Source organism: Chiloscyllium plagiosum, unplaced genomic scaffold (genome assembly GCF_037043375.1).
Source record: "Chiloscyllium plagiosum isolate Xiang-an unplaced genomic scaffold, Cpla_swu_hap1 HiC_scaffold_8, whole genome shotgun sequence".
In the NCBI taxonomy this organism is placed as follows: domain Eukaryota; kingdom Metazoa; phylum Chordata; class Chondrichthyes; order Orectolobiformes; family Hemiscylliidae; genus Chiloscyllium; species Chiloscyllium plagiosum.
In genome coordinates this window covers 4,911,731-4,927,690 of record NW_028270146.1, presented here as the reverse complement: position 1 = coordinate 4,927,690, position 15,960 = coordinate 4,911,731, and the positions used below count along the sequence as shown (strand labels likewise).

Genomic DNA, 15,960 nt, shown 5'->3' with positions numbered 1-15,960 from the left:
CCCGATCTTAATGAAAGATCTAAACCCTGGAACCTGCAACATCCATTGCTGACTTTGCTCTACCCATGTCTCTGAAATGGCCACAACATCGATGTCCCAGGTACCTATCCATGCTGCAAGCTCACCTACCTTATTCCAAATACTCCTGGCATTGAAGTAGACACACTTCAAACCAGCTTGCTGTCTGCCAACACATTCCTGTGACCATGAAATCCTGTCCATTCCCTCCCTACTCTCATCCTGCTCTGAACTGGAACTACACCTCAGGTTCCCATCCCCCTGCTGAGCTAGTTTAAACCCACCCGAATAGCATCAGCAAATTTCCCACCCAGGATATTAGTATCCCTCTGGTTCAAGTGAAGACCGTATTGTTAGTAGGGGTCCAACATTCCCCAGAATTAACCCCAATTATCCATATATCTGAAACCTTCCCTCCTGCACCATTCCTGCAGCCACGTGTTCAGCTGATATCTCTCCCTGTTCTTCGCCTCACTTTACGTGGCACGAGTAACAATCCAGAGATAACAACTCTGTTTGTTCTTGGTCTCAGCTTCCATCCTAGCTCCCTGAAATCCTGACTTACATCCCTGCCCCTCTTTCTACCTATGTCGTTGGTCACTATGTCCTGTACAGCCGCAGCATGACAATCCAAACTGGGAGAAAGTGAGGACTGCAGATGCTGGAGATTAGAGGCGAGAGTTTTCCAGCACCGCACTCTTAACTATGACATCCCAACTCCTGTGCACAATGTTCTGAACAATGAAGACAAGCGTGCCAAACGTCTTCTTCACTACCCTGTCTACCTGTGCCTCCATTTTCACAGAACTGTGAACCTGTAACCACTAGGTCTGTTTGTTCGGCAACACTCTCGAGGGCCCTCCCATTAATTCCTGCCCTGGTGTGCCTTACCAAAATGCAATATCTCACATTTATCTAAATTAAACTCCACCTGCCACTCCTCAGCCCAATGGCCCCTCTGATCATTGTACTCCGAGATAACCTTCTTCACTGTCGACTACACCACTAATTTTGAAGTCATCTGCAAACTTACTAACTAAACCTCCTATGTTTACATCTGAACACCACAACAAACAGCATGCACAGGTAACTTTTCCAGGTCCCTTCATTTTCACACAACTTTATGTTGGAATGTCACAAATCAATTCCATAATCAACATTTTCTTACATTGAAATGAGCAGTCATTCCTTTTTAGAAATGGCAGCAAGGTAAGCAGTTGAAGTTGTTAAGATGAGTTCATTGGGGAAGAATACCCCATAGGAGAAAATGAGGACTGCAGATGCTGGAGATCAGAGCTTAAAAATGTGTTGCTGGAAAAGTGCAGCAAGTCAGGCAGCATCAAAGGAACAGGAGAATCGACGTTTCGGGCATAAGCCCTTCTTCAGGAATGAGGAGGGTGTGCCAAGCAGGCTAAGATAAAAGGTAGGGAGGAGGGACTTGGGGGAGGGGCGTTGGGAATACGATAGGTGGAAGGAGGTTAAGGTGAGGGTGATAGGCCGGAGAGGGGGTGGGGACTGAGAGGTCGGGAAGAAGATTGCAGGTCAAGAAGGCGGTGCTGAGTCCGAGGTTTGGGACTGAGAAAAGGTGCGGGGGAGGAGGGGGGAAGAGGGGAAATGAGAAAGCTGGAGAAATCTGCATTCATCCCTTGTGGTTGGAGGGTTCCTAGGCAGAAGATGAGGCGCTCTTCCTCCAGGCGCGTGTTGCCATGGTCTGGCGATGGAGGAGTCCAAGGACCTGCATGTCCTTGGTGGGGTGGGAGGAGGAGTTTAAAGTGTTGAGCCACAGGGCGGTTGGGTTGGTTGGTCTGGGTGTCCCAGAGGTGTTCTCTGGAACGTTCCGCAAGTAGGCGCCTTTCTCCCCAATGTATAGGGGGCCACATCGGTGCAGCGGATGCAGTAAGTGATGTGTGTGGAGGTGCAGGTGAATTTCTGACAGATATGGAAGGATCCCTTGGAGCCTTGGATGGAAGTTAGGGGGGAGGTGTGGGCGCAAGTTTTGCATTTCATGCGGTTGCAGGGGAAGGTGCCGGGAGTGGAGGTTGGGTTGGTGGATGTGACGAGGGAGTCGCGGAGGGAGTGGTCTTTCTGGAACACTGATAGGGGTGGGGAGGGAAATGTATCCTTGGTGGTGGGGTCTGTTTGGAGGTGGCGGAAATGACGAAGGCCCCAAGGGATCCTTCCATATCCGTCAGAAATTCACCTGCACCTCCACACACATCATTTACTGCATCCGCGGCACCCGATGTGGCCTCCTATACATTGCGGAGACAGGCCGCCTACTTGTGGAACTTTTCAGAGAACACCTCTGGGACACCCGCACCAACCAACCCAACTGCCCCTTGGCAGAACACTTTAACTCCCCCTCCCACTCCGCCAAGGACAACACGACATCTCATCTTCCGCCTAGGAACCCTCCAGCCACAGGGGATGAATGCGGATTTCTCCAGCTTCCTCATTTCCCCTCCCCCCACCTTTTCTCAGTCCCAGCCCTCAGACTCAGCACCGCCTTCTTGACCTGCAATCTTCTTCCCAACCTCTCTGCCCCCACCCCCTCTCCGGCCTATCACCTCACCTTAATCTCCTTCCATCTATCGTATTCCCAACGCTCCTCCCCCAAGTCCCTCCTCCATACCTTTTATCTTAGCCTGCTTGGCACACCCTCCTCATTCCTGAAGAAGGGCTTATGCCTGAAACGTCGATTCTCCTGAAGAATACCCCATGTCAAGGAGTTCTGGATAGATGAACAAGGAGTTGACATCGACTGAGTGTTCCAGATTAGCACATTCTATGGTCCAGGACTATATGCTGAGGGATGCACTAAAGCTTGGGCAGCTGCTGCCAAGTTGCAGTGGGGAAAGACCAGTGTCTGAGGTTTGTCTGCTGAGGTTAAAAGGGGTTTGTTCAGTCATCAGACACTCCTAGTGGCTGAAATGCATGTAAATATTGTTTTGTATGTGTAAGAGATGTCTTTAGTTTCTTTGAATAGAGTCAAACTCCAATGTTTGTTTGCTTCCTTGATATATATTGTACAGAACTGAACTGCATTTGTGATTATATATAATAAAGATATCTTTTATGAATAAAGTATATTTTTGAAACCTGGTCAGTACTACATTAGCTAGGATTCTAGATGGAGACTGTCTAAGCTCACCTATTGTGAAAGGAGAAAAGGAGAAATGTGCTTACTAGGATGAAGATTTATGATATATTGTTATAATTTCGAAACTTTGGTTCTAAAGTGCAAGAACAGTATATGGGTTTAAGTTTGATTTGTATTTTTATGGTATTCATATTAAAATATTGTTGTGGTTCTGTTCGCCAAGCTGGGTATTTGTGTTGCAGACGTTTTGTCCCCTGTCTAGGTGACATCCTCAGTGCTTGGGAGCCTCCTGTGAAGCGCTTCTGTGATCTTTCCTCCAGCATTTGTAGTGGTTTGAATCTGCCGCTTCCGGTTGTCAGTCCGAGCTGTCCGCTGCAGTGGTCGGTATATTGGGTCCAGGTCGATGTGCTTATTGATTGAATATGTGGATGAGTGCCATGCCTCTAGGAATTCCCTGGCTGTTCTCTGTTTGGCTTGTCCTATAATAGTAGTGTTGTCCCAATTGAATTCATGTTGCTTGTCATCTGTGTGTGGCTACTAAGGGTAGCTGGTCATGTCGTTTCGTGGCTAGTTGGTGTTCATGGATGCGGATCATTAGCTGTCTTCCTGTTTGTCCTATGTAGTGTTTTGTGCAGTCCTTGCATGGGATTTTGTACACTACATTGGTTGTATGTACACCAGCTTGTCTGAAGATTTGTTTACATGCATTTAATTAGGATCTTTAAAATCCTTGAGCTGAATAACTCAGTCCACTAGAAAGTAATGTAGAAGAGAAAAGACGACTGCAGTTGTTTACCGATAGGAGTCCAGTATCCAAAACCATCCACAAGGTCAGCCACTGTGACATACATTTAAGGAACCTATGTTAAACACTATATGAGCAGTGTTAACAATTTAAGAATCTCAAAATAGAAATTTGATAAAACAAAACCCAGAAATTAGCCAAAAAGAAATTGATTTAGTTCTGCCAACTGAACAATGAGCTTTAAAGTGGATATAGTGTGACTCTTTACTGAGATTTAAGAATCTGTAAAGTTGTCAAGGGTAAAAGGTTTGCTTTTTTTTCCTGCTGTTTTGCAACAAGTCTGTTTCAATTCTTTTTCAGATACAAAAACTTTTTTTGTACAATAAATGTTTCTGCTATTTTGTTAAACGTACATGGATAGTGTTATGTGATTTTAGTATCTTGTATTTTTAGTATCATTTATTTTAGGTTTTGATTTTCAAATTAGAGATATGTTTTATTCTGTGCTTGAAGAGTTTAATGATTAACTTCCAAGTATTGATGTACTGTAACCATGGTAAGTTCTTTTAAAACAGCTGGAGGGCATCAGCTTCAAGAATAATAGGGTTTTGTGCAGACTGGGAGAATTTTATGACCAAAGAAGGTAAACAAGCTCTGGAAGGTCAGGAATTATTTATTTTAAGATCAGCGGAAGTATCCACAGCTAGGGAAAGATTTTTTAAATTTTCAAGTCAGGCCAGTTCTACAGACGTTTTTGAATAAAGATGGAGTATAAAACAGTGCTTCAGAAAAAGGAAGGAGACAGAACAAAGTTAGGGGTTTACGAATACTGCCATGCCAGAAGAGTTTGGATAAAATCCTGAAGAGGTTATTTGAAGCTGAGAACATTTTACTGTCAAGTGTATAACAACTCCAGGAAAACGTCGTTCGATTTTCCAGGCTGGAGGTTGAAGTCACAGTCAAATTAAGCCAATTGATGTCACAGAAAGAGATTCTGTTTTCTAAGTATTTTACAAGGATGCTTTTGAGTACTGAACAACATATTTTTGAGATCTAAAAAGGAGGTTTCTTTGGGATTAATGGGAGTATATATTATCTTGTGTTTCAAGTTTTTTGAAGTTTGTTTTGTAAGTAAATGGTTTATTGGTTTTTTGATCTTTGTTTATTTTGATTAATTAAAAACTAAACTGACAGCATTTTGTGCTTAGGTTTCAGTGTGAGATCATTCGATAAAACCACACCAAACTAAATTATGATTTATTAAGTCAGTTTTCAGTCTCACTTAGAGTCATAAAGATGTGCACTTGTCCAGTAACATTATCAGCTGGGATCATAACACACATTACTCCGGTAACAGACTGCATTTTCAGGATAGGAAGAACCTGTTTCCCAAAGAAAGTCAGCTCAGCACCTTCAGTTTAAGAGTGGAATACCAATACCAATCTTCCTTCCATTGACTCTGTCTACAGTTCCCACTGTCTTGGGAAAGCAGCCAATATAATCAAAGACCCTTCCCACCTTAGTTATATTCTCTTCCACCTTCTTCCATTAAACAAAAGATACAAAAGTTTGAAAACACTAAAGATTTAAGAACAGCTTCTTCCCCATTACAATCAGACTTATGAATGGACCTCTGACATATTAGAGTTGATCTTTCTCTGCGCCTTCTCTGTAGCTATAACACTACATTCTGTTCTGTTACCATGATATACTTATGCAAGGTATGATTTGTCTAATTAGCACACAAAACAATACTTTTCACTGTATCTGGTACATGTGACAACAGCAAATCAAAATCAATACCCAGTCAGAGTCAGCACCTTCAGAAGAGGAGGGGACCTGTATCCCAGAGACAGTCAGCACTTTCATGAAATGAGAATGTAAATTGGCTGGGAAGATGAAAAAGCTTGCATAAGCTTTTAGTATGCTTTCCTTTATTAGTCAGAGTATAGAGTACAGGGGTTGGGAGGTCATGTTGGGGCTAAACAGGACATTGGTTAGGCCACTTTTGGAATATTGTGTGTAAATCTGGTCTGCTTTCTATCGGAAGGATGTTTTGAAACTTGAAAGGGTTCAGAAAAAATTTACAAGGATGCTGCCACAGTTGGAGAATTTGAGCTATAGGGAGAGGTGAATAGGCTGGGGCTGTTTTCCTTGGAGTGTCGGAGGCTGAGGGTTGACTTATAGAGGTTTATAAAATCATGAGGGACATGGATAGGATAATAGACAAAGTCTCTTCCCTGGGGTGGGGGAGTCCAGAACTAGAGGGCAAAGACTTGGGGTGAGAGGGGAAAGATATAAAAGAGAGCAGAGGTGCAACTTTTTCCCACAGAGGGTGGTACAGGTATGGAATGAGCTGTTTAGAGGAAGTGGTGGAGGCTGGTACGATTGCAACATTTAAAAGGCATTTGGATAGGTATATGAATAGGAAGGGTTTGGAGGGATATGGTCCGGGATCTGGCAGATGGGACTAGATTGGATTGGGATATCTGGTCGGCATGGACGAGTCAGACCGAAGGGTCTGTTTCCATGCTGTACATCTCTATAACTCTATGTCACAAAGCATTCTTAAGCAGCAACCATGAAAGCAGTATTTGGAAATGAATTTATTATGCAGCAAGTTCTTGAAACCAGGAAGTTTAAAACAAATTCCTCTCCGCAAAAGTTTGTAGAAAATATAATCATTGCACATATTTATAGCTGAATTCATACCTTGGTGACAAAGGAAGACTTTGCTTGTTTGGAGACAGAAATAATGCTGACCATCACAGCCTTGATACTTCCCCACAGTGAATAAGCTTCCATTTTCAATCTCCAGCCAGAATTCACCATGCTTCCCAGCTAACAGCGTGCCATCTTCACTCTGCAACAGAACACTCTCTCAGATATTTCTGTACCTCAATTCACCTTGATGCCTTGAGATGGTGCTTGTGCATCTGTCACCTTCTTGAACACTGATGGTGATTTGACAATGTGCAATGAGATAACATATAGCAGCAGAATGAGGCTATTCAGCCCACTGAGTTTGCTCCTTCATTCAATCACGGCTGATGTGTTTCTCAAACTCATTCTCCTGTCATCTCCCTGTAACCCTTGATCTCCTTACCAATCAAAATCCTACCTGGATCAGATCTGAGGAAGATTCACTTGAGGCAATATTAACTCTGATTTCTCTCCACAGATACTGCTAGAGTTTTTCCAGCATTTTCTATTTTTATCTGATTTACAGCATCTGCAGTTCTTTCTGTTTTTAAGATCCTAAGATTGTCTTAAATACACTCAATGATTTGGCCTCCACAGCCTTTTGCAGCAATGGGTTCCATAAATCCACCACTCTCTGGCTGAAAAAACTCCCCCCATCAGAGTTGTGGGAGATTAAGAAATAATTGACTGTCTGCTGGAGGAGTGTTTGGATCTGGCTCATATCAGACTGCTTAGATCAGCTGAAGAGGCAGTTAGAGTCACTGAGGATCTTACAGGAGGCACAGAGTGTGATGGTTAGTAGTTTTAGAGAGATGATTATACCGCACATTCAGTCAGATAGATGGGTAACTATCAGGAAGTGTAGGAAGGTAGTTCAGAAGTCTCCTGTGACTGTTCCTCTCTCAAACAGATATACCATTTTGTTAGTGTTAAGGAGGATAGCCCCTCAGGGGAAAATAAAAGTGGCAGCCAGATCTTGGGCACCAAGAACGAATCTTACGTTCAGCAGGGTTTGTCAAGATTCAAAAGAGTAATGAGGGACTCTCTTGGCTGGGGCACAGACAGGAGGTTCTGCGGCCGTGAGTATGAACTCAGGATGGTATGTTGCCTCCCTGATACCAGGGTCAAGGACGTCTCAAAACAGTTTGCAGCATATTGTCAAATGGGAGAGTGAGAAGCTGGAAGTTGTACACATTGGTAAGAATGACATAATTAGGGAAAGGGTTAAGGCTTGCAGAGTAAATATAGGAGGTTAAAAAGCAGAACCTCAACGGTAGTAATTTCTGCAAAACACCTGCTAGTGAGAGTAGGAAGACGACGACAGGGCAGATAAATCTATGGCTGAGGAGATGGTGCAGTGAGCAAGGATTCAGATTTTTGAATCATTGGGATCTCTTCTAGGACAGAAAAGACCTGTTCGAAAGGGGCAGGCTTCATTTGAACCGGAAGGAGACCAATATCTTGGCAGGGAGATTAACCAGTGCTATTTGGGAGCCTTTAAACTAGTTTTTTTGGAGTGGGGGTGGCGGTTGGGAGGATCCTAAGTAGTAGTGAGAATAGAAAGACAGATGAGGATGCTCTGAATTTTAGAAAGCGCAAGTTAGTTAGAAAAGGCAAGCAAAAGTCAGTCAGAGAACAAGGCAACTCTGATTAAATAAACTTCATTTATTTCAATGCAAGGGGTCTTACAGGTAAGGCAGATGAACTCAGGGCATGTATGGGAACAGGGGACTGCAACATCACAGCTATTGCAGAAACATGACTGAGTGAAGGACAGGACTGGCAGCTCAATGTTCCAGGGTTTAGATGCCATAAGAAGGATTGAAAGGGAGGAGAGAGAGGAGGAATAGCATTTTTGATTAATAAAACATTACTGAAGTACTTAAAAAAGGATATTTCTAAGTGTCTGTCCAATGTAGCTGCATGGGATGGTATTGTACTAATAGGTACCCGCAACAGTCAGACAGTAATTAAGCAGCAAATGTGTAGAGATCTCAGATTAAAAAAACAGGGTTATAATTGCAGCGGATTTTAACTGTCCAAACATAGACTGGAGACTGCCACAGTGTTGAAGGCTTGGATGGTGAGGAAATGTGTTCAAGAATTTTTTTTAAAATCAAACCTACTAGAGAAGGAACAAAACTTGATATTCTCTTGAAAAATAAGGCAGAGCAATTGACGAAAGTGTTAGTGGGGGAGCACTTTGGGACCAATGATCATAACTCTATTATTTTTTAAACAGTTATGGAAAAGGATAAAAGCTAACATTTTTAATTGGAGTAAGGCAAATTTTGATGGTATGAGACTAGGGCCTCAGGCGACTGACTGTGTGGAGTTTGCACATTCTCCCCGTGTCTGCGTGGGTTTCCTCCAGGTGCTCCGGTTTCCTCCCACAGTCTAAAGATGCACAGGTTAGGTGAATTGCCCGTGGTGTTAGGTGAAGGGGTAAATGTAGGGGAATGGGTCTGGGTGGGTTGCTCTTCGGAGAGTCAGTGTGGACTTGTTGGGCCAAAGGGCCTGTTTCCACATTGTAAGTAATCTAATTGATTGGAGTAGTTTATTCACAAGGAAAGGGATGACTGGCAAGTGGAAGGCTTTCAAAAGTTAGATAACGAGGTTTCAGAGACAGTATGTTCCTGTTAGAGTGAAGGGCAAGGCTGGTAAAAGTAGGGAACAATGGATAAATAAAGATATTGAGGCTCTAGTCAAGAATAAGAAGTAGTCAAACATAAGATATAGTCATTTGGGATCAAGTGAATCCCTTAAAGAGTATAAGGGGTGTAGGGACATTCTTAAGAGAAAAATTCAGGAAGGCAAAAAGGAGGCATGAGAAAGCCTTGGCAGATAAGGCTAAGGATAATCCAGACAGATTCAGTAAGTACATTACGCACAAAAGAGCAATTAGGGAGGGAATAGGGTCCTTTAAAGGTCAACGAGGTTGTCTATGTGTGGAACCACAGATGAGAGAGATAATAAACAAATATATTTTACTGTAGACAAAGAAATAGAGGTGGGAGAACTCAGGAAAATAAATACTGATGTCTTGAAACATCAGTCTACATTACTGAAGAGGAAGTGCTAGAGGTCTTAAATGTGAATAAATCCCCAGGACTTGATCAAGTGTACCTCAGGACATTGTGGGGAGTTAGGGAAGAAATTCCAGGGCCCCAGCAGAGATATTTGCATCATCTACAGGTACAGGTCAGGTGCTGGAGGATTGGAGGGTGGCTAATGTTGAGCCTTTATTTAAGAAAGGCTGTAAGGAGAAGCCTGGAAGGTACATACCTGTGAGTTGATAGTCATCATGGCTTTGTGTGTGGTAAATTGTTTTTTGAGGATGTAACCAAAACAACTGAGAGATCAGAGCAGTAGACATTGTCCATATGGACTTTGGTATAGTCTCTGACAGGGCTCCACATAGTAGACTATTAGTAAAGTTAGATCACATAAAATTCAGGGAGAGCTTGCCAATTGGATATAAAACATGCATGACTGTAGACGACAGAGGATAGTGGCGGAAGGATGTTTTTCAGACTGGAGGCCTGTGACCGGTGGTAAGCTACAGGGATCGATACTGGGTCCACTTTTGTTCAGAATTCTTTCAACAACTTGCATGAGAATTTTGGAGGCATGGTTAGTAAGTTTGCAAAATCAGTGGCATAATCAACAGTGAAGAAGGTTATACAAGATTACAAAGGGATCTTGATCAATTAGGCTAATGGGCTGAGGAATGGCAGATAAGTTTAATTTGGCTAAATGTGGGGTGTTGCATTTTGGTAAAACAAACAAAGGCCATGAATTATATAATTAATGGCACGGCCCTGGGTAATGTTATAGAGCAGAGAGACCTAGAGATTCAGGTACATAATTCTTTGGAAGTTACATGATAGGTAAACAGGGTGGTTAAGACGACATTTAGAATGCTCGCCTTCTTTGCTCAGACCATTGTGTATAGGCGTTGGGATGTCAGGTTGAGGTTGTACAGGACATTAATAAGGCCACTTTTGGGGTACTGTGTACGGTCCCGGTTGCCCTGCTATAGGAAGGATATTATTAAATTGGAGAAGGCTCAGAAAAGATTTACCAGGATGTTGTCCGGAATAGGTGGGAGGGCTGGGACCTTTCTCACTGGAGCATAGGAGGTTGAGGGGTGATCTTATATCAGTGTCAGATCTAAAGAATCAATCCTTAACTCTGAGGTTGTACGCTTTGGTGTTAGTGTCTCTTACGAGTGGAAATATCTCCATGTTCACTTTATGCAGACCTCTCAGTTTTCTGTAAATTTAAATCAGATCCTCACTCATCCTTTTAAATTCCATCGAGTACAGACCCAGAGTTCTCAACTGTTTGTCATATCACAAGCCCTTCAGCCCCAGGATCATTCTTATAAACCTCCTCTAGATCCCCGCAAATGTCAGCGCACATCCTTCCTCACATACAGGGCGCAAAACTATTCACAACATTACAAATGGTGTTGAACCAGAGGCTTGTACTGCTGAGGCTGTATATCTCTGCTCTTGTATTCTAGCCCTCCTGAAATGAATGCTAACATTGCATTGGACTTCCTAACTGTCAAATGAACCTGCATATTAACCTTGGGATTCCAAGCTCAGAATTCTCCAAAGTCCCTTTGCTCTTCAGATTAATGTGAGGAAGATGATGGCATGGTGGTATTTATCACTATACTATTGACCCAGGTGATGTTCTGGGTCCTAGGTTCGAATCCCACCATGACAAATGGCAGAATTTTAAATTCAATAAAAATCTGAAATTAAGAATCTAATGATGACCGTGAATCCATTGTCAATTGTCGGAAAAACACATCTTGTTCACTAATGTCCTTTAGGGAAGGAAATCTGCTATTTTTACCTGGTGTGGCCTACATGTGGCTTCAGACCCACAGCAATTTGGCTGACTCTTAACTCCCCTCTGGGCAACTAGGGGTGGGCAATAAATGCTGGCCTAGTCAGCGATACCCTCACCCTGTGAATAAAATTTTTAAAATCCCCAAAGCCTTTCCCAGTTTAGAAATTAGTCTACACGTTTAGTCTTCCTATCAAAGTGCTTAACCTCACACTTTCCCACATTGCTAGTTCCCCTCCAAGCCACTCACCATCCTGACTTGGAAATATATCGCCATTCCTTTATTGTCACTGTGCTCTCCCTAAGGCCATTGCAGATCAACCTACAGCCTATGGACTGCAGCAGTTCAAGGCAGCAGCTCACCACCACCTTCTCAAAGGCAACTTGGACCAGGCAATAAATGCTGGCAAGCCAGCGACACTCATGTCCCACGGGTGAATTAAAAAATAAATATTGTATTACATCTGCCACTTCTTTGCCCACTCTCCTACTCTGTCCAAGTTCCTCTGCAGCACCCTACTTCCTCAACACAATCTGTCCCTGCACCTATCTTAGTGCCATCCACAACTAAGTTAATTCTAAGACCACTGCTAAGGACAGTTAATGGTCAACCACAATAATGTAAGACTGGAATCAAACAGGCTCAGACGAGATGAGGATAGCAAGTTTCCTCCCCTACAGAACATCACTGAACCAGTTGGGGTATTATTACAATCCAACAGATCACCTTTTCCTGAGACCAGCCTCATATTTCTAGGTTTTAGTTATATCTGGATTTAAACACTCAGATGTTTCATGACGGCATTTGAATTCTCAATCAATGAATTACTAATCCAGTAACTAATCTCATATACCACATACAGGAAACTCAAACTGTGAGTTACCATCTCATTCACATACACACAATTCTCTCATATACTCTCACCTTGGTATCAGTGTATATGCTCACAAGCCCATGTGACACATTAAGAAGGATCGACAGAAAGCTCTGGCAATTCTTGTTCGGTTGTTCAACTTTCTTTTTACGACGTGAACGGTGGGCAGGGTCTGCACTAGGGCAAAACTGCAGAGTCTCTTCATCAGAACCACTCTCGTCATCTAGAAAACACATGTAAGGAATCGTGGGTCAGGTAATCTTCAGGACATACCATCCAGGCAAATGCTACAGCTTTCCCTGCCAAAAGTAAGGAGGCGAATATGCAGCAGCTAAGGCAGCATATGAAACAGGATAGAGATGATGTCAAGGTAGAAGCCAAAACATTAACCTGTCTTTCCATTACTCACCTTGATTCTGCATTGTTCTTCCAGCTTTGCCTAACCACATTACATTCCACCAACCAGTCACTCCCTTCTTGCCCTCTCAGCACATTGATTTTTTTAAACATACATTATTAAATCATAAACACTTCGAGTAAAAGGGGCAATTTGGCACATTGCGATCTTGCTGGCTGTTTGAAAGAGTTTTTCAATGACTCTCACTCCCTGTGCTTTCCCTGATGTCCTGTAATTTTTGCTTTTCCCTTCAAGAATTGTGACTTTTGAAGGTTACTCTTGAATTTGCTTCCATTGTCCTTTCAGGCAAAGCATTCCAGATCAGAAGGCCATTTCTCTCATTGCTCCTTCTCTGGATTTTTTGCCAATTGTCTGAAATCCTCCAGTTAGCAATGCTTCTACCACAGGCAATAGTTTAACTCACACAATCCCTCAACTTGCAGTGACTCTGTATCATCTGGTAACCAGGTTTACTCAAAGGAGAACCCCAGCTTCGTCTTATTACAGTCTGACTTTGCATTTTGCTAAGGTAGTCAATATGTGGGATGTAGGGACATTAAGCAATACTCTGTTCCTCTTCACAATACTGGGAGTGATAGCAACACAGGAACAGGACTAGGCCATTCAGCCCCTTGAGGTAGTTCCACCATTCAATGAGATCATGGCTGATCTGTGGCCTAACTCCATATACCTGTCTTTGGCCCATATCCTTTAATACCTTTGCTCAACAAAAAAAAAAAATTCTCAGATTTAATACTATCAATTTATCCAGCATTCACAAGTGTTTGTGGAAGGGTGCTCCAAACATCTACTGCATAAAGCATGCAGCCCCTGCCTTCTGAGCTAATGTGAATGATAGGAGTTACATGGACCTGAATCAAAACAGTGTGTAGGGTGGTGTGATACTGTACCGTCCTGGAGGAGGAGTGTTGACTTGAGTTGAGGGAGATTCTCTTTGTTGAATGCGTTGATTAACTGGCTGGCTACAGACAGTCCAACCCCGTAAGTAATGTTCTCAACAGTCTCGACAGGAGATGGGGCAGCAGGCTCCCATAGTAACAAATCATTATTTATTCTGTAGTAAGCGTAATGAATAACACAAATAAATTATTACATAAAGATAGCATTTGTCTTAACATACTGCTTTATCACATCTTCAGGATGTTCAAAATCAATAATATACATAGAAATGTAGAAATTAGTAGCAGGAGTAGACCATTCATCTCTTCAAGCCCACTCTCCCAAATATCCAATATGACCATGGCTGATCAACCAACTCAGTATCCGGTTTCTGCTTTATACCTAACTCCTTGTGAAAATATTTGAAATGCAGTTTGAAATGTGGGCAGACAGACACAACAGGTGTTGGTTGAGGATGGAGTATTGTCTTACAGTCCAGAAAACCCCTGCTCCTCACAACAATCAGAGTACAGAGTACAGCAGAACAGAAAAAGGCCCTTCAGCCCATCATATGTGTTGATAATCAAGCACCTAGGTACCCTAATCCCATTTCCCAACTCTTGCCCCATAGGCAAGGGGGCAATTGGACTTTTAACACCCATTGGAACAAGACGATCACACATCATTACACCTCATTCTGATGAAGCCTGACAAGGTATAAACAGAGAACAAAGCATATATAATTAGGCCAATCAGCCTATTGGGACTGCTCCACCATTCGACCACAGCCGATATGTTTCTTAACCTCATTCTCCTGCCTTCTCTCCACAATCCTTGACTAACTAAGAATCTCTCTGTCTTACATACACTCACTGACTTGCCCTCCACAGCCCTCTGCATCCATGTATTCCACCGATTTGCCATCCTCTGGCTAAAGAAATTCTTCTTCATCTCAGTTCTAAAGAACCATGCCCTCACTCAGAGGCTGTGCCCTCAGGTCCTAGTCTTTTCTACTTATGGAAACATCTTCTCCACATGCACTCAATCCAGGCCTCTTAGAATTCTGTAAGTTTCAATGAGATCGACCCTCATCTTTCTGAACCCTATCAAGTACAGACTCTGAGTCCTCAACCACCCCTGATATGACAAACCTGTCAGCCCCAATCATTCTTGTAAATCTCCTCTGGATCTCCTCCAATGCCAGCAGTTCCTTCCTTAGATACAAGCACCAAAACTGCTCAAATACTCTGAATGTGGTCATTCCAGACCCTGAAACAGCCTCAGCACAACATCTCTGCTCTTGTATTCTAGCCATGTTGAAATGAATACTAACATTGCATTTGCTTTCCTAACTGGCAACTGAATCTACATGTTAACCTGAAGAGAATTCTGAAATAGGAGTCCCCAAGTTTCTTTGTTTCAGATTTCCATAGCCTTTCCCCATTTAGAATATAGTCCATGCCCCTATCCTTCCTATCAAAGTGCACAACTCCACACTTTCACACATTGCATTCCCTCTAATTGGATACAAAATTTGCTTGATGGTAGGAAGCAGAGGGTAATAGTGTAGAGATGCTTGTTGGACTGGAGGCCTGTGACTAGTGCAGTGCCTCAGGGGTTGGTGCTGGGCTATTACTGTTTGCTATCTATATCATTTATTAATCATGCCTTGTACATTCTCATCCAAATCAGTTTGCTGATGACATTAAAATCGGTGGTATTGTGGACAGTGAGGAAGGTTATCAGAAATTGCAGCAGGACCTTGATCAGCTGGGGAAATGGGTCGAGAAATGGCAAATGGAGTTTAATATAGATAAGTGTGAGGTCTTGCATTTTGGAAAGTCAAATCAAGGTAGGAGTTTCATGGTGAATGGTAGGGCCTTAAGGAGTGTAGTGGAACAGAGGGAACTTGGAGTTCAGGTTCACAGTTCTCTGAACGTGAAGCCCCAGGTAGACAGGGCAATGAAGGCAGCTTTTGGCACATTGACCTTCATCAGTCAGGGCATTGAGTATAGAAGTTGGGAAGTTATGTTGCAGTTGTATAGGACGTTGGTGAGGCTGTACTTGGAATACCGTGTTCAGTTTTGGTCATCTTGCTACTGGAAGGATGTTATTAAACTGGAAAGAGTGCAGAAGAAATTTACAAGGATACTGCCAGGAATCAATGGTCTGAGTTATAGGGAGAGGTTGGACAAGCGAGGACCTTTTTCTTTAGAGCAAAGGAGACTGAAGGGGGAACTAATAGAGGTGTAGAAGATCATGAAAGGCATGGATAGGGTGAATTCACTCAGTCTTTTTCCCAGGGTTGGGGAAATCGATGACTAAAGGGCATCAGTTTAAGGTTAGAGGGGAGAGAATA

General features: G+C 42.8%; 1 protein-coding gene across 3 annotated transcripts in view; it reads right to left on the bottom strand.

Annotated features, from left to right (window-relative positions):
* Positions 1–15,960, bottom strand: part of atg2b (autophagy related 2B) — a 115,500-nt gene that overhangs the window by 51,788 nt on the left and 47,752 nt on the right. For all 3 annotated transcript variants that reach the window (XM_043696875.2, XM_043696877.2, XM_043696876.2), the window contains exons 19-21: positions 13,613–13,776; positions 12,355–12,527; positions 6,576–6,726 (exon numbers count right to left, since the gene is read on the bottom strand). In XM_043696875.2, the coding sequence (XP_043552810.2) occupies positions 6,576–6,726; positions 12,355–12,527; positions 13,613–13,776 (488 nt within the window). The remainder of the gene's footprint in view (positions 1–6,575; positions 6,727–12,354; positions 12,528–13,612; positions 13,777–15,960) is intronic.